This window comes from Biomphalaria glabrata, chromosome 17, assembly GCF_947242115.1.
Source record: "Biomphalaria glabrata chromosome 17, xgBioGlab47.1, whole genome shotgun sequence".
Lineage (NCBI taxonomy): Eukaryota > Metazoa > Mollusca > Gastropoda > Planorbidae > Biomphalaria > Biomphalaria glabrata.
The window spans coordinates 9,516,908-9,543,175 of record NC_074727.1 but is presented as its reverse complement, the minus strand read 5'-3'; the positions used below and the strand labels follow the sequence as shown (position 1 = coordinate 9,543,175).

Here is a 26,268-nt window from a genome sequence, read left to right as displayed (position 1 = left end):
ACACATTCTCCCCAGTTATTGGAGTCAGTCTATGATAAGACTCCAGATCTATAACTTCGATCATTCGCTGTATAGAAATATTATATTTTAAATAAAAGTTAAGAAATAGAAAAAAGATAAGAACATGGTCCTACTAGTAACAGTACCAGAGAGTGATCTTGGTGACAGAACGATGTCGTGATATAACCTTACAAGGCAGACATGAATTTAATATATAGTGATCTTGTTATTATACTATTGTTCTCATTCACAAGGAGTACACATTCAGTAGTAGTAAGTATAGCATTGTGAACAGTTTCTTCTCAATCTGTGAATCAATATTCAATCTCTCTCTCAAACTCTAAACGTTTATGAAACGGAATGATTGCTATTAACAAAGAGAAAGATGTTTACAAAGAACATATAAGACTCTTGGAATTGAAATGTTTAGTTTGTATTTACTTATAACGAATACTACTTTTTTTTTCTTTTTTTAGATCTATGTTTTAATTTTACAGAAGTGAAAAAAAAAAATTCCTGTACTCCCATTACTCTGATAGTTTCAGTTCCTAAGTAGGTCACTTGATCTGTGATCTCCTTTGTTTTTTTTTTGGCTCGTTTCACATGTTTTTGGAGATTTCTTCAGAATTGAATTATTACATCCTAGCTGAAACGTCCATCAGTACGTCGGAGGATGGCGGCGGGCAGGGTTTGAACATCGAGACCACAGTCCCACTGTCCCAAGCGCCTATCACACGACCAGGCAGCCATCATGACGATGTATTTTTTACCACAAGCTCAAAATTGAATAAGATAAGATGTGATGATAGCATTGAGCACAAAACTTGGAATTCGGTTATTACTAAATCTATAAAATGATTTTACATTTAGTCAAATGAATTTGAATCTTTTAATGCAGAAAATGTTTATAGCTTTATGCAGGGCCGCCGCGAGGGTTGTGGCCGCCTGCGTGCGAAATATAGAAATACTGCCCCCCCCCCCCCCTTTTTGTTTCTAGAAAAAGAAATGTATTACGCCTGAGCTGGACACTGTACCAAAATGCACGTTGAATTAAATCCATTTATGTAGATTTTTCCTTTTTTTTTTGCCATTCATATTCGCGCCGTTGTCCGTATCACCTCATAACCTCTTAGATGATTAATTTTCCAATTTTAACTTAGTATTTTTGTCTATTGCGAAGTTACATAGTCCTTCAGTTGTATCAGTAATTGGGCGAAACCCTAAAAAATGTTGAATTTGTCATGAGAGATATCTGGTGTACTAATTGATACAAATACCCTTTTTGTGTGTGTCAAATAAACTATTTGTGGATAAAAGCGAGACCTTGCCTATGATAATTCTTTCTATAAAGGATTTCTAAGGCTGCTTTTCAAAATCATGCATTCTTTAATGCGTTACATCTATAGTTGTTTTTTTTCAAAAGCATTTTTTTTTAAATTTTCGCTCTGCACTATATTTTCAGAATTAATTTATTCAACACACCTCTAGGACAAAATAAAACAACTCAACGCTGAATAATTTCTTAAATTTATATAAAATAAAAAAAAATACTTATACACTTATACAATGACTTGAAATAACACATATTAAAGCAGTGTTTCTCAAACATTTCGGGGGTGGCGACCCCCTACAGGACAAAAGTTTTTATCAAGTCCCCCTTAGAAGCTGGGGACCTAGAGGACTGATGTAAAACGAGTCCGTTTTTTTTTTGAGGTGTGGGGGGGTATTTTGGAAATAGTGTTGCCTACATAATTTTTAAGCGTTGTAAAAATTTCTTTTTGGAGATAGAATTGAACATTCGGCGGGTTTCCACTCATGTCGGCAAGGGGTCTGACTTCGGGTCCGGGTCCCGCGATGAGCGTATTCTGGCGTTTTCAGCTTCAGAAATTCTTTCTCCAAACATTTACATCTTTTTCTCGTAGTAATAAGAAAGAATACAAAAAAGGCCAATGTTAATGAGTTTTCTTTTAGAACGAACTATTCAACCTAATAAAAAAAAAATCTAGTAAAAAAGACGGACATTCAAGGTATATATAGCGCACGGACGTAATGGGTTTGATCTTTCTTTAAGATCATCTTCGTGCTGAGTCGCGGACTTTTTCTTTTCACACAGAAATCGTCCCTATAATGAAGTGCAATAGTCGGAAGAAAATCCAGAAGAATCACACTAGCGGAGACGTTTAAAATGTTTTCTACAAAAGGTTTTTGATCCATAGTGTTGCATACGTCTCTCGCGAAAACTGTTTACATTTGATAAGGTCTTATTAAAAGATGAAACGACGTCTCTTGCTTAAGATATTTTAATTTGTAAACATTGATAATATTCAGACACGGATTAATAACTAACAATGAAAATAAACCATTTTTTTTCGCCGCCCTCCCCCCTTGTTGTTGGTCAGTAGTTGGCTTGTCGCTCCAAACAGCTAGTAGTCTACAAACAGCCAGTAGCCTTAATGTAGATCTACACCTATGATGACCCAATAATACTCTACGCTTAACAGCCATTTAACATAAAAGTGAAAATGGTTTAAACATTAAGTTTTTAATTACTAGATCTACTTATATGGCGCGGTATTCATTAAACAGCAACATTTATATGTAGTAAGTAGATACAACGAAGAAAAAAAAAGTTTTGCCTGATCTGCTTCTGTAAGCGTCATTCGAAAATAATATTACAGAAAACCGCAAAAATTCAAGGCCAGAAATATGTAGGCGTCTATTGTAAAACCTTAGAAAATACTTCGCGCGCATCCCTATTATTTTCTTATTAAAAGTTTCCAAAATACGAATATCATTTTTTAAAAATATTCTCCTAAGTATAATAGAATAATTAGAATTTATATAAAATATTAAAATATTTGAGTACTTTTTTTATTTAACTAAAAATATAAAAAAAAAATAAAGGTAACCTTGGAATAATGATTTGGCTGCACCCTACATTCGGTCGCCTGGGTGCAATGACACTACAATGCACACATTGTACAATAGGTAGATGCGGCCCTGGCTTTATGTCAAAACTTGACGAGTCTTTTAGACATGAAAAACAGAGAGAAAAAATATATCTTAGACATGAAAAACAGAGAGAAAAATATATCTTAGACATGAAAAACAGAGAGAAAAAATATATCTTATATATTAAGGAATTAAATAATGATATAGAGTCTTGTCTTTGAATCCGAAAATTAATGAGGAGAGCAGTATCCCACGTCGCTATACAGTTCCAGCTGCGACCTACATATTTTGCCACTTCCAAAGAAGACATAACCATTGTCGGCTGGTGGTCGATCTAGATTCTCTTTTCGCCTAGAAAATGGAGAATAAAAGTGTATCAAAGTCTTCAGGCAACCAGAATAAGCAAATGTCTGAGAAGGAGCTATCGCGGGATATTTTATTTTTATAACCATTGTCGGCTGGTGGTCGATCTAGATTCTCTTTTCGCCTAGAAAATGGAAAATAAGATGAAGCGTAACAAAGTCTTCAGGCAACCAGAATAAGCAAATGTCTGAGAAGGAGCTATCGCGGGATATTTTATTTTATTTTATTTTATTTTAATGATCTTTCTTCGTCTTCTTGCAGGATATCAGAGACTTTACCAAAACTTTTGAAATTCCTGAGAAAACTCTGACACAGACCCAGATTACACGAGTATGTAAGATTAGGTTCTTTCAAGTTGTATTTATTTAATTAAAAGCTAAATGTGGATATGCCTTAAATCTTAATTGACTCAGGCAAACGTTTGTAATCAAAAGTTCGATCTTACGAAAATACAGTATTTACATCACAATTTTAATTACTGAAATGTGAACCATATTTTTGACTACCATCTGTAAGACCAGATGATCAGATACACGAAAGTAACCCAAGAATATCTGTGTGCTTTTAGATTGATTGCTCCAGCACAGATAACACGTGTAAATGTAACGTGGCCAAAACTGACCCACTGGGAGCGCCATTTGATGTTTGGAAAAGTGGTGGATCATGTAAGTGACTTTATTCTATTGACACTCCAGCTTAGGACTATTTACTTTACATAAGTTGTTACATTAACATAATAATCGAAAATTTTATTAAATCCTTTAGAAACAAATTATGAGATAGAAAAGCCCAACTATGTCTGTTTGAATAAGAGGAAAGCCAATAATCATATTTGGCTAACTAGCAGTCAGGAAGTTTCATATAAAGAACAAGAGAGCAAATAGCACCTCAGATCTGTATTACTGTAATTGCAGCCCCCCCCCCCCCCCCCGTCATAGCTGGAGTATTTGCTTCTTACAACATGTCTCCATTATTACAGTTACACGCTATTCCTCTATCTCGTCACCAAAACTTTTACTGTTTTTCCTGAGTTGGTTAGGTTCTACATGATACCGGTGTTGGTAATAATCATTATTGTACAATAAAAGAGGATTTCTGCAGATTTGTGGATCTCCATACCAGTGAGTCTATACCTTTACAACATCGGGAAATAGGAATGGCTCTTTTATGTCGTGGACAATATATAGCAGGTGCAAATGAACACAGTTCGCTAAATGCTGTTCTGTTATACTCTATTCATTCCCTTCCAATGTTACAATTAGAATTTCGTCCAAAGATGAAGAATAAGTGTCGTATTTCTCGTGGATGTAACCTTATCAAATTTGTTTGTTTCTATAGACAGCACTAACGGACTAATGCCATGATTACTGATCACTGACCTTTATATTTTCTATTTCCAGTTTACTATATTTTCTTCGTGGGGGTCAACAACGGGAAACCCTTGTCCTATGTTTCGGTACCGTCCTACCGACTGACCATCGAGTGCCAGAACGCTGCCGGCACTGAATCAGACTTCGCTGACCTGGAAGTTGACGTCAAACCAAACGCCATCCCGGTGATAACTAATCCCAGTTACCCACACGGTATGTACGTTGACGTAATGGTCGATTTAATATCATGATAGTTCTAATTCATTGGCGTGGTCGAGTGGCTAAGTACGCTTGAACTTGGCTTGGCTTGGATACCTATGAAGGAGGCTCGAGGTTCCACACCCAACTTGAGCAGAGTTGTGTTTACTGAGCGCCTAAAGGCAGCACGGAAAGCCTTCTCCCAGATACTTATTTCCACCCCACCCCCAAACTGGTCCACAAATGAGATTGGACCATAGCGCTTTGATCATGCTATAAGCATGAAAGTAGCACTATATAAAAGCTTTAAATTATTAATGGTATAGTTTGGCTTTAGTATTATGGGATGCGCGTATGTGTTTCCAAGGTGACGACGCGGAAAGGGTAGCTGATATTTGGTTGTGTAGGCTGGAAGGTTTCTGATGAAACCACAAGGTGGTCTTGCGTAATTGAAGTGAATTTAAAGGACCGAGGTGAACGTTCAAGGGAAATTATTTTTTTTTAGAGTCGTGAGATCGAAAGGACCTGTACTTTGTAGTGAGTTGAATCTTAGTTTAATTATCATTTCCCTTGTTTTTACGTACACCTACAGACAAGTTAAATCTGTAAATATTATTAATAAAAGTTACCTTAAGTTTTATTTAATCGGATGAACAAAGTGTATTAATAGCTCTACATTACAAATTAAATACATTTACATTGGATTAGTTGAACTAGCTGAATGAGGTTTCAGACCAACGACCGAGCATTAACAAGTTATAAATAATGTTTGTTGTAAAATTCAGAAAAGACAAGTTATCTCCCTGCTGGACACACCCGTAACTTGCTCGGCCACTGTTTATTACATGAGACTATGTTCACAAAATAAAATACATATATGTTTTGTTTCTGTTTCCTTAAAATATTATAGTTAATTAATTTGTATCACTTGATTGATATTTCCTTCATTCTTTCCCTGGATTAATTCATTGTTCACTCATACCTTTAATACGAGTAAATGACACAATATATTAACTCTTTTTTTCTTTTTTTTTCGCGGTTCCTGTTATTTCTCCAGATTTCTTCCCTTTTTATTGTTTTTTTCCCTGTGTGTCTATGTTTCTCTCTTTTTTACTTATTATTTTATCCTAGATGCTGTTTAAACAGTTTCTCTCTTTCTGTTTCTGCCAGTCGCGCTGCTTATCTTTGTCTTGTTTCTTGACTGTTGTTTTTCTCTCATCCTTTATGTTTCTCGTTTTCTCAGCGTTTCTTTTATTGTCGCCGATATTTTCGCCTTATCTCTTTCTTTCCTACATCTTTTATACTACCATGTCACCAGTTGGCAGAGGCATCTTCTAGTCTAGTGACACTATCACTTTATAAATAGCAGGATTAATATGTTTCTATTATGTCCGTAGATGTAATTAAGTTATCTTCCATGTCCTCGCAATGGCCACCCGGCAGCGGCATCTACACGGTCACAGGTACAGACGCAGACAACGACGTTTTGAGCTGCAGCATGACGTCATTCCCCGCTGTCAATTACTTCAAGATCGTCAGCAGTAAGTCTCATAGATAACTACATTTGAAAAAAAAATCAATCAAAATCTTATTTATTTTTAAATGTTATAACCTAAAACATTACTGGTGTGATAATCATGAATGATTTTATTTAAAAAGAAAGTGCGGGATGTTTAGTTGATGGATAAGCTGCTTGGCTACCTTTAACAAGGGTTTGAGTTCGAGCCTCTACTCTTTGCTGTACTGAGCACCTAAAGACAGCAGGGAAGTAAAGTTCCACTTTCAGACCTTGCGATCTAGAAGGCAGATGATGTTAAGGTTTCTTTGACCAACGGTTTACGAGCAGGGTGTCATGTGGCCAGCACAACGATCAACCGCCTTTACTTTCCCCAACTAAAGTATCCATTAGAGTTGGATAGACACATAGGGGCGCCCTTAAAATCCTGAAATTCAAAATCCCAGCCTTAAACCGAGATTTGAACCCGGGACCCCAGGTTCGAAAGCCAAGTGCCCACACAGCAAGGAAGCTTTTACCTATTCCTCCTCCTTTTCATATCCACAAAAAAAACACACCGTAACAGCGTATGAGTATGAGCCAGCCATAACATGCGCAATTTAAAAACAGAAATAAACAGAAATAAATTAATTTTTTAAAACTTTGGAACCAAAACATTTTAAAGTTTATCACGTTTTTCATCCTATAACTACTTAATCTGGTCAACGCTAAGATTATCAGCCAAACAGTGGTCGAATAGGCAGCTAATATACAAGGCTCCAGGCGAAGTGCCTCGAAATTGTTATTACACTCTTGACATTCACATGACTAACCTCGACTTACGCTCAAAGGTTTCACATCTCGGCAGGTGGCACGACTGATTGTGTCATTCAAACAACTGTAGATCTTCGGGCTGTGACAGAAACCAACGTGAAGCTGACAGTGTCAGTGTCAGATGGCAGATCTACTGTGAACAACTTTGACATCGATGTCATCACAGGTAAGAAAGGGGCCACGCTGACCCTCCAATAAATGGATGCTGCTAACAATCAATAGAAAAGGAGAATACTTTTTTAAAAACAAATTTCCTCTAAAGGAAAAGAGCCGCTAAATGCTGCCATTTAATGAAAATTACTGGGCTTAGCTCCCTTTCATTATATAAAATAAAATTTATTAATTTGTAATTAATTAGTACTAATGATTAAATTGTTTTTTTTTAAATTGATTATGGTATTGCCATCTACTATGAATAACTATTCAATAATTCTATTTGATCCGGTGATGGAAAATGGTAGAAAAATATGCTCAAATTTTTTTTACCAGACAGACAGACAGATTGAGTTGAGTTAATATCAGCTATGTACAAATGCATGATTGTATTTTCTTTGATGTATGCTTATATACGTATTATGGCAAATTAAAATGTTGATTGCAGACCTAAACACAAGACCAGATATTATAAATTTGCCTTCTATTATAACGGTACCAGAGAACACAGCGGGGGATACCGTCATAACCCAACTGTTTATTCAAGATCCGTAAGTACTCTGTTTCATTGTGTGTTACCTCCCTTACTATGTTTAAATAAAAGCATATCAACACAACCTTTCGCTCGAGATTTCCCAACAATTTATTTCTAAGACAGGGGTTCTCAACCTGTGGGTCGCGACCCCCTTGTGGGACTATTGACGATTTGCCTGGGGTCGCCTAAGACCATCGAAAATATGGATTGTTATTGTCTACTCTTCTATTGCTGTATGTGTGTGTGTGTGTGAGGGGGTCGCGTCACAGTGGGGGATTGTAAAAAAGGGGTCGCCGAGCTTAAAAGGTTGAGAACCGCTGTTCTAAGACGATCTCAATAGATATTTCTATTAATTAAATATACGCAAAACGTGTCTATATTTAAATCATTGACAATCTCCTGTATTTAGATTTAGACACCCCTACTTCGTAAAGAATGTCACTACACCAAAGGCGTGCCCTTAAGTCGAAGGATTCAAAAGTGCAACGGCTACGCATTCCTAGATGTGATCTACTTATTTTCCCACATTCAACGCAGACAAAACCGTTGTCTGACTATAGTGGACCTTCTCTTAGCGCCATCTTCTATTATTTTCGGCTATAGCTTTCATTTTGGTCTCCATGGGTCTCTGTCAGAGGTCAGTAGATACCAAATGTTCTCCTCAGTATCGTGGCAAGCTGGTGCCTGGGCTGATCATTCAAGCGTTTCCCGTGAGCTGAAGGACACATCTTTGTTATGCCTCTGTTTGGCCGTCCTTCTTTAAGCTGCGCGAAATGAGCATACGGTCGTGGTGTAGGTGCCAGGCCAGCGTGGCTACTGAAGTGTATATAATCAAAGGCTACAAAGTGTGTCGAGACATTTGCCAAAAAATCGCTTTTTGTAGTATGATATTGCCAACGTATGGGGGTGGGGGGGGGGGGGTACGGTGGTTAATCTATTGGCTTCCGAACCTGGGGTCCTGGGTTTGAATCTCGGTAAGCCTGAGATTATGAACTGCGTTTTATTTAGGTTGCCCCTGAGTCCAACAAACGTTAATTAGTACCTGACTTAAGTTGGAGAAAGTAGAGGTGGCTGGTCGTTGTGCTGGCCACATGACACCCTGCCCGTTTACCGTTGGTCAAAGAAACAGATGAGACTTAACATGAACTGCCCAATAGATAGCAAGGTCTGAAGGGGAAACTTTACTTTTTTTACTTATTGCCACTGTATGTCCATAATGGAGGCAGGCATCTCTGGTGAAAGCCTGTGAGAATCCCTAGTTGCATTTTGTGTGAATGTTACTTTGATAGTATTGTATAGTGTATTAGATTTGTTTTTATGTTAGACTATAGAAAGACAACAATGTGAACAAAAAGGCATGTGTTTGTAGCTTGAAGTGTTATTGATTATTGCAGTCCTGAATCTATCTTGGTAATCCTCTCCATTGTAAGTTATACACTTAATGTAAGTAAATATACATTTTTTCTTTTGTTTAGGGACCCATATGTTCCTCAAATGATCCCGACCTGTACTGTGGTACCTAACTCAGAACAGTTTAAGTTCAAATTTGATTCAGCAAGTAAGTGATAAAATATACATGTCATCTGATTTGAAGCATGTACTCTAATTCATATAGTATGCTATATGTTGGTAATATTATATTAAAATAAAATGTGGTATAGATAGAGTGCTCTCCATTCATCAAATGGTTTATGTTAGTGTTGTGATTGTATAAGTGACAGACTTCACATTGTTGAAATTGGGTCCCAGGGTGAATTGATGCCCTCCAATCCTGACTTACACAATTTGACACACACACACATTCTGTTTGTCTCTTTGTTCGTCTGTCTCTCTGTCTCTATCGCTCTGTCTCTTTCTCTTTCTCTGTCTTAGTCTGTGTTTATCTCTCTCTCTCTCTGTCTCTGTCTCTCTCTGTGTGTTTCTTTGAATCTGTCTGTCTATCAGTCTGTCTCTCCTGTGTTAAACATTTCCTATTTTCAGATCGGATCAAGCTTGCCACCTCAATCAATGGAGTCGGTCCTCTTGATTACGAGACGACTACTCAGTACGAAATTACTTGCGTCGTTAACGATGGATTTCTGTAAGTGGACACACAACATAAACATAATAAATAAATGAATTGAGAGTCTCCAGTTGGAATCACAATAATAATTAATGTGGTCAACTAACTTGAACTTATTTTAAGGTCTTGTTATTTTATTTTCAGGGAGTCTCAAAATGAGGTGCTGACACTGAAAGTATCTAACGTGAATGAGCCCCCAGTGTTTGATGAGATAGCCTATTACTGCGACCTGGATGAAAGTTCGGTAATTTTCAATAATTAACCGTCTCTACTTACTTTGTAGGCGCGGTGGCTGAACGTTAAAGCACTTGGCTTCTTTAGCGCTGTCACATCCGATATTTAATGCAAGGAGATTAATATTTCAAACTAGTCGACCGGCGGCGTAGCATACGCCGCTATTTTGCAGGGCCGATCTTAGGCCACTGCAACCTATGCGACCGAAGGATCCGCACTTTCAAGGTGTATAAATTATTAAATTAAACCATTTTATAACTTAAAACAGATTTCCCACGCACTCCTGTCGATTAACCAGGAGCTCCTGGAAATCTCCCGAAATTGCAAAATATACGAAAAAGTCCTTAAAATATACGGAAATATATAGAAAAAAATTGTCATTTTGGGGAATCATTCGATATGGAAAACGCCAATCCTACGGGCTATTAATAAAAATGGCATTATGCATTAGCAGTAATTGTTTAATCAGGTGAAGAAGCTTCTCGTTCCTCGTGTTTGCTTGTAAAATGTTTTACATGTTTCTGATGTTCCTTCAGAGTTGACAATAGTTTACTTCCTAGTCCAAACCTCCCGCAGGACGAAGGGGGGTGGGAGCGGGCAGGGTTTGACAGTACAGCGCTTATCCATCCGTAGAGATGTGTGATTACCCACTTGTTCTCCCTCCCTCTTGTTTTTTAGTGGGGTTACTATCCGCAGAGTGATCTTTCCTTTACTTCTTGCTCGTCCAAACTGTTGAGTGAAGAAGAGAATTATATATATATAGATAGATACCCAAACTTGGCCCCGCGAATAGGGCCTCACAATGCTTAAGTCCGGCCCTGCTATTTAGTGTTTGTAAAATGTTTGTAAAATGTTTTACATGTTTCGGATGTTCCTTCAGAGTTGACGATAGTTTACTTTCTAGTCCAGACCTCCCTCAAGACGAAAGGGAATGGGAGCGGACAGGGTTTGACAGTCCAGCGCGCAGCCATCCGTAGCGAGCTGTGAAAACGTGTTCTCCCCCCCCTCTCTTGTTTTTTTCCGTGGGGTGACTATCCGCAGAAATAAGAGAGTGAGCTTTCCTTTACTTCTTCTTCTCGTTTAAACTGTTAAGGGATGAAGAGAATTAAATATATAGATAGATAATTGGTCATAATATATTCATATACAAATCGCGTTTTTGAGAATGTACCAGGAGGAAGCAAGAGCTTTTCACATCAAGTAAGTGCCTCTCTAAACGTTCTGCTTTCTCTTATCTTTTAATGGAATGGGTTGCCTGAGTCAGCAAGGAAAACCAATGATTTAGCATATTTTAAGTCACAGATCAACATGCATGACTAGATTGACATATGAAATGCGTAAGACGTAACACTTTTATTTTTTGAAGAAACGTCTGTAATCTATAAGTAATACCAAAAAGCTTCAAACTCATTAGGCTGCTATTGTATTGTTTATAGTTTTCAGGCTACATACATGTATAAATAAAATACATTATGTAATCCTACGAATGCATACATCCAGTTTTCGATGCGTTATCAAACTTTATATATTTTGTAGAGAATTAGGCTTACATCTATAATATAACACATGGGCGTAGTCTGGAGGGTCTTCAAAGCATCACTTGCCTCAGACCTCATTGTCTGAAAGGGAAACTTTACTTACTGCCCCAGTGCAGCCAACGTAAGCAAACTACAGTTTCCAAATTTCATGAGCGTAGCCAAAAGGGGTTTTGTGATTTCCCTTCCCCCTCCAATACAAAAACTAAAGCATTTTACCATTTTCTACCAGTCGCTGGACTCCATTGAATAGCAGATTTGGTTTTTGAATTTTTTTTAGCGGGAGAGTAGCAGGCTACTTGCACTGTAGATACCTCAAAATATGCATTTTTAAAGCTTAAAATAACGGAAATAATTTTTAGTTCCGGGGTTTCGCCCCGGACCCCACTGGGGGGAGCTCACTAGCTGTTCTTAGTCGGTGTGTACTGTCTTTCCACTAATTATAGGAAGAGGGTTTTATAGGGTAGAAAAAAAACGTTTGAAAGAATGAAAGGTCAGAATGCAATGAAGATTAATGACATATACACACACACTAATATATATATATATATATAAATTGCGTAGTGGGGTAAAAATACCCCCCCCCCCCGAAAATATATGACATGCCATTTTTGGGCCGGTTTATATGGTAATGCCCGGGCCGATTTCGATACCCAGTCCGCCCCTGGCAACATGTACCACAAAATAAGATGAACAAATTAAACTTTATTTTTTTCTACTCAAAATTTAACCCAAAAAGCAAACAGAAGCAAGGTTACTATTCCTCCCTTGGACTCTTCTCTGGGTGATTCGATCCCATTACATCATACTATATCTGTAATTGGTTTCAGGCAGGTGGATCTTCTTGTGCTCTGAATGCTGTCATCACGGATCCCGAAGGCGACGATATTATTTCTGTAGGCTTCCTAAATGGAAATAACAGTAACAGATTTAGGTTAGTGAATCTTATAACAAATTATATTGATATGTTGGTGATATACTACGACCAATTAACAAATAAAAGTAATTTAATTTTGGACTTCACTATTCCATATGTACCATAGCTTACTCCTACCCTATTGCGAGTTTGAAATGATTTTATGATATCTTTTAAGGTTTTTAAATTAATCATAAGAAACTAAAACATTATGAAAATATTGCTTTGAAAAAAGATGCCCAAAGTACCACCAGTGGGCCATTTTCGGTCTAGCTTCTTGAAACATCTGCACCAAGTACACAATAAAGCCGCAAAGCGTCGGTTCTGCTGGAATTGTCGATATATTGTTAGAGGCGTTATGACCCTTGACACGACTATCGGAATTATTAGTGATCTTTGTGGCATAAAACGTTGTTTTGACTTTTTACGAAGCTTATATTAACTCTGTCTGTCTGAAAAAAAGTTTGTACACAATTATTTCTCCGACACCCAATCTCGGATCAAGATGAAATTTTGCACCTGACAACACAAGAATCAATTTAAAAAAAATAACCAATAAGTTAATTAACTATTGGTTATTAATTATTTCGTTTAGTATCTCAAACAAGGGAAAAAATATTCTTGACTTAAGATATCTCCTTTACAGTTCACCGCTCTAAATAAAAAATACATAAATATACAATCATCTCTGGTCATAAATTCCTCAATAACATTGGAGTTAGCGGGTCGGCCAGAGGAAGCGTGATTCACTAGTTCAAATTCAGGTCGCCCCCCCCCCCATTCCTTTTTGTTTTGCAAATGTTTTTAAAAACCAATTACGGTAAAATCCGCCCAGATATCCCTCTCCCCCCCCCCCCCCCCAAATTAAATGATAGGATCATAGTATGTTGAGGTAGCTAAAAGCATGAAATAGATGTAAACAAAAACTATTTATAGGCCTTCAAATGTTATAATCGCTCAGATTTAGTATTGTTGATCTACATCTATTCTGATTGTAATTACAGGACTGATCCAAACTAATTGATATAGTCACACTTTCTTTAACGGTTTACAGGTTTTTTTTAATATTCTTGTTAATGAAGTACGTTTGGTATTGATTTTTTTTTTTTTTTTGGAAAATTTTGGACAATCTATAATTTTTACAAAGCAATATGAACGCAAGGTGTACTAGCGAAACTTTTTTTTTCTGCGTGGGATGTAGGCGAACTATACACTTTTCATGTACAGAGTTCTATTTTATTTAGGACTACTCTTGAGCGTTACTGATACATTTCACTAGAGTAAAAGTCGGGAGTTTAGCACATTGTGTTAACATTGAGACAGAAAGTCTTTGAAAGCAACTACTTCTGAATTTGTGTTCACCATGTCTGGACTTTTCCCCAGAAAACTTGATTCTAGAAAACAGTTCAATGCCAATTTAACCACTGTTTTAATTATAATTGAATTTTAAACCCAGACCATCTAATTAGTTTAGTCTATGTTTCCCCTAGTCTATGATTAGTTTATTCTATGTTTAGTCTAGTCTATGTTTAGTCTAGTCCATTATTAGCCTATTCTATGTTTATCCTAATCTATGTTTAGTATAAAGGATTTAGTCTTGTCTTTGTTTAGACCAGTCTATATTTGGTCTAGTCTATGTCTAGTCTATGTTTCATCTGGTGTCCAGGTACGACAGGTCTACGTCGTCCATCACTTTTAACGTGGACTACGATGTTGACCAGAACGCCATGCCCGAGGGCGTGGTGCTCCAGCTGGAGGCCCGGGACAAGTATGGTGCCTCTAAGACAGTCCCGGTCTACATCAAGGTCCATGACGTCAACGATAACACTTGTGACTTTGGCCCTAAATCTGTAAGTCACTCACATTCTACAGTTTTCACTTTCTTCTTAGTGCTTTATATAATATTGAAATTATCATTCGGTAGTTAAATTGAAAAACTAGTGCAAGTTTTTTCTACCTTTTTCTTTTGACCTGCGTATCTTAACCCTATCTGAATAAATCAAGCCATGATTAATTATTAAAGCATTAACACCTAACTTCAACATGGATCATTATTTATAATTATCTTAAAAATTTTAAAGGAGATCATGACAATCTTCGGCATTACACGAGATAAAAAAAATTAAGTAAAAAACTATTCCAAGCTTTGCCGAAAGTGTTGTCAATAATTTCTCATTTAATATTAGTGTGGTGTTCACTTCAGATTGCCGTCACCATAGTCACGAGTTTGAACGCTACCATCGCTTGCCGTCCGGCTGCTAGAGCATGGAATGGGTTGCCTGAGCTAGCCAGGAAAACCAGTGACTTACTAGTATTTAGGTCATTGGTTAATATGCATGACGCGTAGGACGCAATCATGTTCTTTTTTAAAGTAACGTCTGTATTATATAAGATGATGTTTGTATTTGACGTAATAATCTTAAAATTTGAAGGAATGTCCGAAATGAATTAACAAAACATGCAATTTCGCTGTTTGCTGGGATTGAAATAAATATCTAAACACATATATTAAAAAAAAAAAGAATTACTATCCGCATTACGGCGAAAAAAAAAGGATTTGAGGTGTGTGTGTGTGTTGGGGGGGGGTCGATTCTATTGAAAACGATTTCGCAGCTCTATTATTTACAATTGGCAAAGTGTTCGTGGGACTAGATTGTACCGTACGGGTTTGAGTCGGCTTCTCTGGATCAGATCATTCCTTTTATAATCAGACCTATTTCGAATGCTTACTTATCTTTACAACCAACTATTAGGTAGTTCGTTATATCAAAGAAAGTTTATTATACGATGTTATGATTTACAATGACAATGTCTGCGATTTCAAAGATAAAGGATGGGTGCAGTGCTTTCACATGACTAGGCAAACCCCCCAGTTAGACACCTCTGTAATGCCGTCCTCCTTTAAGTTCGCGAAGAAGTTGCGGTAGTCTCCCATGCGGGGTAAGTGTCCAACCCTTCACAGTTGTGGGAATGATAATTAGTGCTTCTATACTGTCCACGCCGTCCTCCAGAAGAAGTTATTTGTAATGAAGTCTTGCCAGCGTATGCACATTTCGGAGCAAAGGCGCCTTGAGGAAGCGTACGAGGATCCTTAAAGGCCTTCGATAGAGCACCCAGGTCTCAGAGCCATGCAAAAAATTGGTGAGAACCTCTGCTTTGGTTTTTGTTGCTAATTGAAGAAACCTAATCCGCCATACTCTCAGTTTGAGGCGACCAAAAGCACTGTTGGCGTATGCGAGACGGTAGTCTATTTTTCTGGACAGTGACGCATGATCTATACTTGCAAAGTATACAAACTGCTATTGACTTCTGCAGATACAATCGAATGAAGTAACCTCGTACTTATGTTTAATCTTTTAGAACATCTAATATGATCTTTTTTGATAATCTAGTTCGAGGATGTTTGGTCAGTTGTCTTTAATTTTATTAGCTAATTTTGTTTTAGATCAACAAAATATTACACAAACCTGAAACATTTTATTATGCTTAGTGCTTGAGGACTAATTAGCTTCTTTAAAGGGGAGCAATCACACTATATACCTGTTTCTATAGTAAATCAGGTAATGTTATCAGAATGAAAATAATTTTCGTAAATCTATATTTTTATAAAATATATATTAAATGCTATAAAAGTTTATTAAAAGATGTGATTTTAAAATAGGACTTCGAATGAAAGCTTTAGATTGTTGGAGCTGTTATAGAAACAAATTTATCTAAATATATACTGGTTATACGAGAATAATTTTTATAGCGCAGCATGTCATTCTTTTTACAATTATGTAAACCGTTATCCCCAAAAAAGTAACATCACTAGATATACATCATATAGAATCACAGTTTATCAACAGACAACTAAGTCAGTGGACTAATCTTCACAAGACAGATCAAGTTTTTTTTTTTTTAATTTCATTAATCTTGAACTTTCTACCTACTATTTATGTAGATTCACTAAAAAAAAGCTAAAATTGCATAGCGCAAATTCTGAGGTTTCCTTTAAAAAATAATTGGTATAGGACTTTCATTTCACGTGTCAAGAGGGAAAATAGGACAAGCAGTTTCTGAACAAAGTCTTTACATTAGTTGTTATTTTTTGCAATGTACTATTTTGAAAAGTAAATACAAAAAATAATAACTCACAAAAGAGGCAGGAGGACCCAAAGGGTCTTAATAGGGTTTACAAAAGGTATTATCTTCGCCATTCTCTTGTTAGATGCCTCTTATATGTTTAGAAATTGTTGGTATGCTCAGGGAGCAGCATTAAAAATGGGGATAATGTAAAAACAATTTTATTATTTTGCGGGGCCATGTGAAAAACTGCACTAATCCTTAATATGCGGAATCGAAGACCATGCATATATATCGAAACATCGATACACATAGACATCCATACAATGGAGGCTACTGAAAGATGTACTACCCTAGTTGAAATACAGGCAATCTCACGTTTTTACCAAGCTTGGGTCAACTCACCCCTTCCGTTTGTTTGTCTGGTCAAAATATTACACACCTTTTTTTCTCCCAGTTCCGCTTTTGGGATCAAAGTGAAACTTTGCACACTCACTGTCGATGACAACACACGAGTCAATCATAAAATTAACTAATTATTTAATCAATTAATCCTAATTAATTCATGTTGTTTTATCTGTAAAATGTATTAAACTAACGAGGGATAAACCTTGCTTAAATGAGACATGGCAGCAATTATACTGTGCTCTTCCCATGTACTGTGAGTAGTGTTATTGCTACTGTCATAGATATCCTCTGTATCCGAGTACTGTTATGATTGATTGATGCAATTTTAATCAGTATAAACGATTCTCTTAAAAAAAAAGTATTTTTTATATGATTTTTTATTTCCGGCCTAAATATGTACAATAATGACAGAATCTTTTAATGAAAAATTAAAAAGTACATTTCGGATTAACTAGATACAAACTCTGTATCTCCTCTGTTTTCTTTTTCAATGCTTTAGAAGTTGTTTCCCTTTTATTTATTTTTTTCCCAATTGATGCGTGCTGCCTTCGAAGCTTCCTCAAATTTATTAGTTGATGAGATGTATCTCTCTTCCTCAGACCAACACTTTTCATGCCGATCAGGGGACCAGCCTTGGCAGCATGGGGAACATCATGGCCACCGATGCTGACCGGACTTCGCCGAACAATCACGTGACATACGAAGTGATCCAGGCCCTACCTGCTGACTCGACCAACTACATTGCTGCATTCAGTGATGGGTCTCTTTCGTACATCGGTAGGTCATATTGGGCTGTCTCTGATGACCAAACGCATTGAAGCATTCAGCGATGGGTCTGTTTCGTACATCGGTAGGTCATATAGGGCTGTGTCTCTGTCGACGTCATGCATCGCTGCATTCACGACGGGTCTCTTTCTTACATCGGTAGGTCACACAGGGCTGGGATCAGGGCCGGTCCGTACTATTGCGGGCGCTTTACGAAACGGATTGCGCGGGCCCAGTCTGGGTAGGGATAAGGATAATAAGTGAAAATTAAGATTTTGTATTAGAAAATAAATTCGTATTTGCATCTTATTCATTCTTTACTGAGTACAATATCACGATCAAATTAAATTTCGAGCCTTGCGTGTAGCGAAGTCACACAGTATATCATTAAATTCTGTTTGATGTATCCCACGGCCTTATTAAATGCTGTCTTGTTCTAAAGTTACCTGCAACCAGTTCCTCTATTCAATGTCAGTTAAAACAAGTTGGCACCTAAGTTGGTCTTTTCAACGTTTCCGTAGGACACCTCTGTTACGTCGACCACCTTTCAGCTTAAAAAAAAAAATCGGCATACGTTCGTCTCCCTTACGGGAAGCGTGCCCTGCTCAGCGTAAATGTCGGACCATAAGAGGTCCCTCTACACTGTCCACACAGGCGTTCGCAAGGACATCGCTGTTTTGTTGTGCGGTCTTGCCGCCTATGTCCATGATGGAGTGCAAACATCTTGGATTAAAGTGTTCAAGTAGTCTTTGTTGTTTTCTGTATAGTACCCATCTCTCAGATCCATATAGAAGGGTTTAGAGAACTACTGCTTGGTAGACACTGATTACTGTGCCCGTAACTATTGAATGTATACAAAATTAATATATATATATATTTCTTATTTAAAAGCTAGACAAAGTCGTTAACATCATATCATATAGCTTAATGAAGATTATTATTTTTTTTTGCAAAGTATAAATAGAAAGCTTTTTTTGTATAGTCGGTGTACGAAATAAAGAAATTGTTAATAAGCTATATGTCTAAGGCATATTATAATGTTTGTGTACTTTTAGCACTGCATAATCATATATTAGGAGGCGCGGAGGCTGAGCGGTAAAGCACTTGGCTTATGAACCGGGGATCCCGGGTTCGAATCCTGGTGAGGACTGGGATTTTTAGTTCGGGATCCTTGGGCGCCTCTGACTCCACCCAGCTCTAATGGGTACCTGAAATTAGTCGAGGAAAAGTAAAGGCGGTTGGTCGTTGTGCTGGTCACATGACACCCTCGTTAATCGTAGGCCACAGAATCAGATGACCTTTACATCATCTGCCCTAAAGACCATGTCACAACGTGCGTTGTGGTGCCGGGGATTTTACTTGAATTAAAATAGTTGAATAAATGACGATCTAGAATTCACAATAAAAGATTCTTTGTTAAAACACAACTCTGGAACTTTATTTAAATATAAAACGTAAGTACAGCTTATGTACAAGTTACAGATCAACAAACACAAGTAATATTCCAAAGGCTTTAAATCAGAGCTCTTAGAAACGTGACTGTCTACTAGGAAATTCTTTCATCGACTGGCGTTCTTTCTCTCTCGTCAATTCTCTGGCGCTAACTCTTTAAAAAAAATGTCTTTATTTATTTTCAAATCAACCAATAGATTTGCAACATCGTAATTACGTCTCGGGTAAAACCTGAGGCGCTGTCAAGGATCTAGATTTGTGGGGTAATTCCTGAGGCTCAGTCAAGGGTTTATATTTCTATTTACACACAAGCTTTTAAATGTGAAATATACAAATAAATCTATAATGGCATCTGTGACAGACCACAAGGTCTGAAAGGGGAACTTTACTTTTTTTCTTTTTTATCATATATTGTAAGTTCATCCAGGGCAGCACAAAATACTTTCAATATGGAGGTAGTATTTTTTTAGACTTTAGACTTTCAATCTATGACTTACACATTTATTTAAAACAACTGGACTACTAACTAACGGCAATAAAGGACATTTGATACAAAGCTTTATTGTCAATTGATTGAAATTATAGCTCAATTCTTTTTTTTTTTTTTTCTTTTTCTTTTTTCTTTTTGTTTTTGTTTAGGTTGTAACAGTAAAAATCACTTTAGTGTCCTTGACATTGTTCAGTGCATCCTAAACATTTCCTATCTAATACATTTTTGTAAACAATTTTAAGCACTGTTACAATCCTATTGAAAATCGACTTTTTAAACAAAGTGTAGATTACCACAAATTAAACTTTAATTTATTGTTGTTGTTTTAAAATATAACGGGGGTGTTCGGAATTCGAAATGCACATTAAAAGAAGTCAACATATAAAATAAGTCACGTGGTCGAGGTCTTACGCAGGGCTATAATGGCCGTGTCTTTTTATAATAAGATATAGATTTAGATCTAGTACTTGTCTAGATGTAGTAGATCTACTAAATAATCATCTAAATAAGTCAATAAATGTAACATACTTTTTATTATTTAAAGATGTCTAGATCTAGACTATTTTCATATTCAAATTACTCTGAAATCAACGAGGCCATTAATGTAAACAACATTTCCACGTGACATGGAAGAAATACGGAAAAACCCCATTCTGACTTTGTATAGAAGGAATAATATATAGCTTAAAGCCTATACATAACAATAACTCAATATCATAAGTTAAGTTTTAAAGCGATGTAACCTTGTAATCGTACAGGTCTTATACCAGAACAGAATCACGGCAAAAGCTACAGTCTTGTAGTTCGGTGCAAAGATGGCGGCTCACCCCAGAGAACGGCCGTAGGCACCGTGGTGCTGACCTACCAGACCACGACCTCAGCCAGCACCACCTCCACAACGACGACCACTACGACCACCACCACCCCACCTCCCACCACTCAGCCGCCGGACGACAACATTTTCGACCACCCCGCTTTTGTAGCCGTCTTCTCCCTGCTGATGGCCATACTAGGGCTGGCGCTGCTGTCTGCGTTGTACTTTCTGCTGCGCTACTGTGGCGTGTGTGGGAATCGTGGAGCCGCACCCGCAGAGGCGTCTGGTCAACTGCTCAGAGATAACTTCTGCTGCCCGAAAAAGTAAGGATTAATTTGCGTTGAATATCAGTTAATGTCAAAGTGGCTTAGTGATGTGGATGTTGCTGTAGATGTTGGTGTTGATGTTTTGTTTGTTTTTGTCCTTTCAGTTTTTTGTGTCTAGTTTTTAAATTTCGTTGGTTATATTCTGTTTTCCTTCCTCACTGGCCTATTAGTCTCCTCTAACGAAATCTTTTAACTTCTATTCCCCATCGTTGATTTGAACTAATTAAATTAAATTAATGTTTGATTTTAAAAACTTTAATGATGTATTATATAAAAGGAGCATGCATTACCTTTTAATTCTATACCAGATAAAACATTTTCTGATAACAAACGAAAAAGTTATTGAAGCTTAATCATAACATGGTAGTTAAATACTACTGAGCAAAAAATATAATCCCGTCGAAACGTGGAAAATGATTACGGAGAGAATGAGTTAAACCTGGGCGTCTTTTTTGTGTGGCTGAGAAGCGTTGCCCAGGTTTAACTGTAAGAACAGACGATAAACGGCATAAAAGTACGCATTCCACACAACTGATATCGGATGCGCGGTGGCTGAGGGGTAAAGCGCCTGGCTTCCGAATCGAGGGGTTCCGTGCTCGAATTGTGGTGAAGATTGGGATTTTAATTTCGAGATATTTAGGGCGCGTCTGAGTCCACCCAGCTTTAATGGTTACCCAACACATTAGGTGGGGAAAAGTAAAGGCGTTTGGTCGTTGTGCTGGCCACATGACACCCTCGTTAAATGTGACCTTTACGTCATCTGTTCAATAGATCGCAAGGTCTGAGAGGGGAACTTTTACTTTTACTTTTACTTTTACTTACATTCAGATACCACCTTTAACAAAACTGCATTTTTACAAGCCTAAATAAAACAAGAATTTAATAGCACTAGCTGCTGATGCTAATGGGTTACATGAGTCAGCCAGGAAAACCAATTGCTTGGCAGAATTTAAGTCATTGGTTAGCGTGTATGACGTATAATTTTTATTTTTTGTTGAAAGTAACGTCTGAATTTTATAAGATGGTAAGAATGATTTTTTTAAAAATAATGTACATTTGTTTTCAATCATTGTATTTTCACAGAAAAAAAGTTGAACCAGTAGAAGATTAGTAAGTTGATACACCTTTCTAGTATAATTATAGTAGGTAGCATTGTGGTCAATAACTTTTGAGAATCGGGATACAAAAGTATAAATATAATCTTCACTTTATCTTAGTTATACTAGGGACTAGAGTAGTAGCTAGTACTGTTGAAGGGTAGCTACAGATCTTAAAAAAACACTAGATAATACATTTAATAAATACTGATTTCTATTACAGCTTTACTTATGAAGTTCGGACCAACAATGATTACAGAGATTCTTACTGGAAGAAAGGTTAGCTGTACTTGTAGATTTGCTGAATTCATGTGTCTTTTAACATTCTATCACCATTTACTGATACCGGCACGTTTCACTTGCTATAACATAAAGAGAAAAAAAAAGTAAAGTACCGCTTTTCAGACCATGCGATCCATGGGGGCAGATGATGCATATCTCAGATCTCATCTGTTTCTATCTTCTAAGCCTTTTCCTCGGGTGTCGTATGAACAGTACGACGACAATCCGCTTTTAATTCCCCCCAGCATATTAAGTACCTCTTATAGTTTGGTGAACTCAAGGGCGTCCTAGAAATCCCAAAGCTCAAAATCCCAGTCTTCACCAAGATTCGAACTAAAGAACATTGGTTTTTATGTTTTGTTTTATATGTTTCGTATGTTCCTTCACAGTTGAAGATAGTTTACTTCCTAGTCCAAACCTCCCGCAGGACGACGGGGGATGGGAGCGGGCAGGGCTTGAACCCGGGACCATCGATAAATCCAAACGACAGTCCAGCGCGCAAACCGCACGACCAGGCAACCATCCTGGTTCGGAAGCGGTTTATCAATCGGACAACTCACCTCACATAGAATCATGATATTGTATTACAAACTGGTAATGCAGAGGTAGAGTTGTCATAATTCTGACTATCGACCAATGATCACACACCTCATTTACAAATAAAGAGACACTGCTTTTGGCTAATCATTATTTTTTCTACCAGGATGTGAATTAATAGAAGTTTTCCTGAAGATGCTTGGATTGGATTATATTTTTGTGTTCCTTGTATATAGTGATCAATTGGATCAAGCCCTCCACTCCTTGAAGAAGGGTCTGAAATTATGTTGAATATGAAATGGAAAACAGTATAAACATTAATTATTAATCATTCAAGATGGGCCCACCAAGAGAATGTATAACTGTTAGACGTCGAGGAAATATAAGTACAAAGATAATAAGAGAGTATCGTCGGTATAACTACAAGGCCTGTTACAGGTGTGCCATGTGGAAGCAGTACAAATATTGCAAGGAACTTAATACACACAATTTTCATGTCAATATGCTTGCTCTATTTCAGGGGACAACTACGAAACAGGTCATGGCTACAATCCACTTGGAGAGACTTATAGTAAACCACTTGAAGGATTTCAACATTTGGCGCTGCCCCCTCCACCACATAGAGGAGCCGACTTTTGAGGAGCTCACATCATTCATTTGTTCATTGCAAAACTTTTTTTTACACACATTAAAACGTACACATCATTAAGGAGACTTCTTGGTCACAGATCTATGTTCCTTTCTGAAGAAAGATTAAAGTTGTATCTCTCTGTTAGCAATAAAGATGAGAGAGAGCAGCCATTGCGACTACAAATCTCAAAATTTAAATAATTCTTACCTAACTTTATTTTGCTGTATTCAAACAAAAATGTCAAAGTGGATTTCGTAAAATGTAAAATTATCTCTAGCGATTCAAAAAATGTAAAATTATCTCTAGCAATTCATAAAATGTAAAATTATCTCTAGCAATTCAAACAATGTAAAATTACTTTTCAATGAAATCAAAGACACAGGGTCGACCCACTTGAAGGGGAAATATAAAAAGGGGACCCTGAAATAATGATGGAGAACCTTGTAAATGGTGGTATTATAGCTGCAATTATTTCAGAGTCTACAATTTCTTTTACCAACTTTTGTCTCTAGAATGGTCGTCTTCCAACTACAGATCCCTCGACAAGTCTTCATTGAACTGTTTAGCCTGTGGCGAAAATGTATTCGAATTTTATTGACTGAACCCAAATCCTTAGTTTTATTGTTGTTTTTTTTAATCGCTTACACATGTAGGTTATGATTGATAATTTGTTATTAAAAGTTGGCAAAACTTTTTTTCAAGCAATTTATAATATTTAAGTAGTTTGGTGGCTGTTGTTACTGGTCGTTGACTTGTAGCACCAGACTGTTGGTAAACAACTAAACCGTTGTAGGCGTAATGTATATTAGATAATACAATTTCATATAACTTGAATAACATCCTTGTGAACAATACTAAATATAACTTTATTTATAATATAGTAAATATGAGACCAAATAAATGAAGACTTTAGTAATACTATTTCTTTATCAAATGCAACTCACTAGAATAGCACCTTTCAGTCTCACGTTCTAGAGTCGTCTTTCCTAACTAAGACCAAGTGACGACCAAGCCACCTATGTTGCATCATTCATAACCAATCGATTACCTCCTCCTACCGTAACCATAGAAACACACACACACACCATAACAGAGACTTCGCTAGATAAAGCAAATAATATATAAACACACTGACATTAGCTTCTGCTCGTTCTACAGTAATCTATAGAAAGTAGGATCTCTTTCACGGAACAAAATATATTGGCAGCTCCACTGAGTCATGATGTAAAATAAAAGGAATGACAATACACGCTATCGACGCCTCTGACGTAGCTCAACCCATGAACATAATATAATAATATAATTGTGAAATTTCTAGGAACAGTGTCTGAGCGTGACCAATCGTTTTAGAAGGCCTCAACACTGATCTGCAACGTCACAACCTGTGGACACTTTAGACCAATAGCTCGTTGCCACCTCGTACAGACCTGTGACGTGGCAACGAGCTATTGATCTCCACTGCGCAACGTTGCAAGTCAATGTTCGGGCCTGCTATGACGTTTGGTCTCAGAGTCGTTCACGAAATATCCGTCCAGTGTCCAGGTTTGATCGAGTATCCACTTAGAGCCCCTTAAAGTGTTGGCTATCTAATAGTAGGGATCGAAATACAAATACATTTCTTAACTTTTGAAACTGCAATTTTTATATATCATAATTAAAGTAAAAATCGTAGTTATAGAACTACTTGCAATCAGAACACGCATATTAAAAAAATAATAATAATAAAAAAATAGGCCATGCACTATGTAAATATTACTCAAACACCGCCTGACAGATAAAAGGTCAAAGTGGCCTATAGTGTACACAACTATTTAAATCTCAGCACACACACCAAGCAATGGATCATAGAATCACTTCGCCTGTAACAAACCTTTCAAGAGATCGATTTGTGAAAACTACAATCAAACTCATTCAGCGGTGTGATTGAATTGAAACGTCACTGTCACACTTCAATGACTTTGTCACGCTTCTCAAACATCGAGCCATTATATAAAAAAAGCGCCGTAAAACTGGCACCGGGAAAAGAAAGTGGCTCTAAGATATAAACAAACAATCCACCCATGGGTGTGTTAGTGACGGAAGAAAAATTCCCTTCAGGTGTGTTTCATTTGTAATTATTTGTTGTTGTTGTTGTTGTTGTGTATTTATATTCAAGAGCTTAGCTCTAGAATATATCAAAATATATCAGAGTTTGGTAAATATTACAACTGTATAACTTATTTTTAGACAATGCGTTTATGACGTCAAATAGTTCTATAAATAGATATATTTTTTTCTAAAAAAGAAATTGAAAGAAAAAAAATACTCTTTATTCTCCGTCCGTTTGCTAGTCTTCTAGATCAGAAATGATTGGCGTGCCCTATTATGACCCGACATCAATGGCAAGGATTCTACCCAGATGTTAGAAATGAGAAATATTGATCCCTCTGTCCACAGATGACTAGATAATATTTGTATCACATCTGCTATCGTATTACCTTGCACCACATCCAGGTTTCTACTTCTCGGGTGAGGCCGGAGACAGAGCCCACGAGGGGTTTCTACGTCTTACCAGTTCCTATAATTCATGTCTCTTGTATTTTTGTACATCCAGCATTGATTCTCTGTATTAATTATAAGCTAGCCGAAACTTGTAAAGGTAAAAGTGTCAAAAAGAGAATCAGGCGGCTGTTTATTACCATGGTCAATTAGTTATTTAGTGTTTGATCTCAGTATTTAATGGACTTAATGATTAAAATCATTGGATAAAAAATT

At 37.0% G+C, this 26,268-nt stretch overlaps 1 protein-coding gene across 1 annotated transcript; it reads left to right on the top strand.

The window, feature by feature from the left end:
* On the top strand, positions 1-23,592 carry LOC106057096 (cadherin-23-like). The gene is made up of 17 exons (XM_056016363.1): positions 1-273; positions 3,577-3,645; positions 3,884-3,980; positions 4,716-4,898; positions 6,281-6,424; positions 7,247-7,378; positions 7,814-7,916; positions 9,376-9,458; positions 9,881-9,980; positions 10,107-10,206; positions 12,562-12,665; positions 14,314-14,497; positions 17,720-17,897; positions 20,586-20,964; positions 22,051-22,077; positions 22,288-22,343; positions 23,404-23,592. The coding sequence occupies exons 1-17, from the start codon at positions 202-204 to the stop codon at positions 23,520-23,522; spliced, it is 2,130 nt and encodes a 709-aa protein (XP_055872338.1). The 5' UTR covers positions 1-201; the 3' UTR covers positions 23,523-23,592.
* Positions 23,593-26,268: the final 2,676 nt, after the last annotated feature.

Bases quoted from the DNA above. Each gene is read 5' to 3' on its own strand.
- LOC106057096 (XM_056016363.1), top strand. From the start codon at position 202: ATGAATTTAATATATAGTGATCTTGTTATTATACTATTGTTCTCATTC. The intron at 3,981-4,715 runs GTAAGTGACTTT...TTCTATTTCCAG, and splicing joins TTGGAAAAGTGGTGGATCAT to TTTACTATATTTTCTTCGTG. The intron at 22,078-22,287 runs GTAAGTTGATAC...TTTCTATTACAG, and splicing joins GTTGAACCAGTAGAAGATTA to CTTTACTTATGAAGTTCGGA.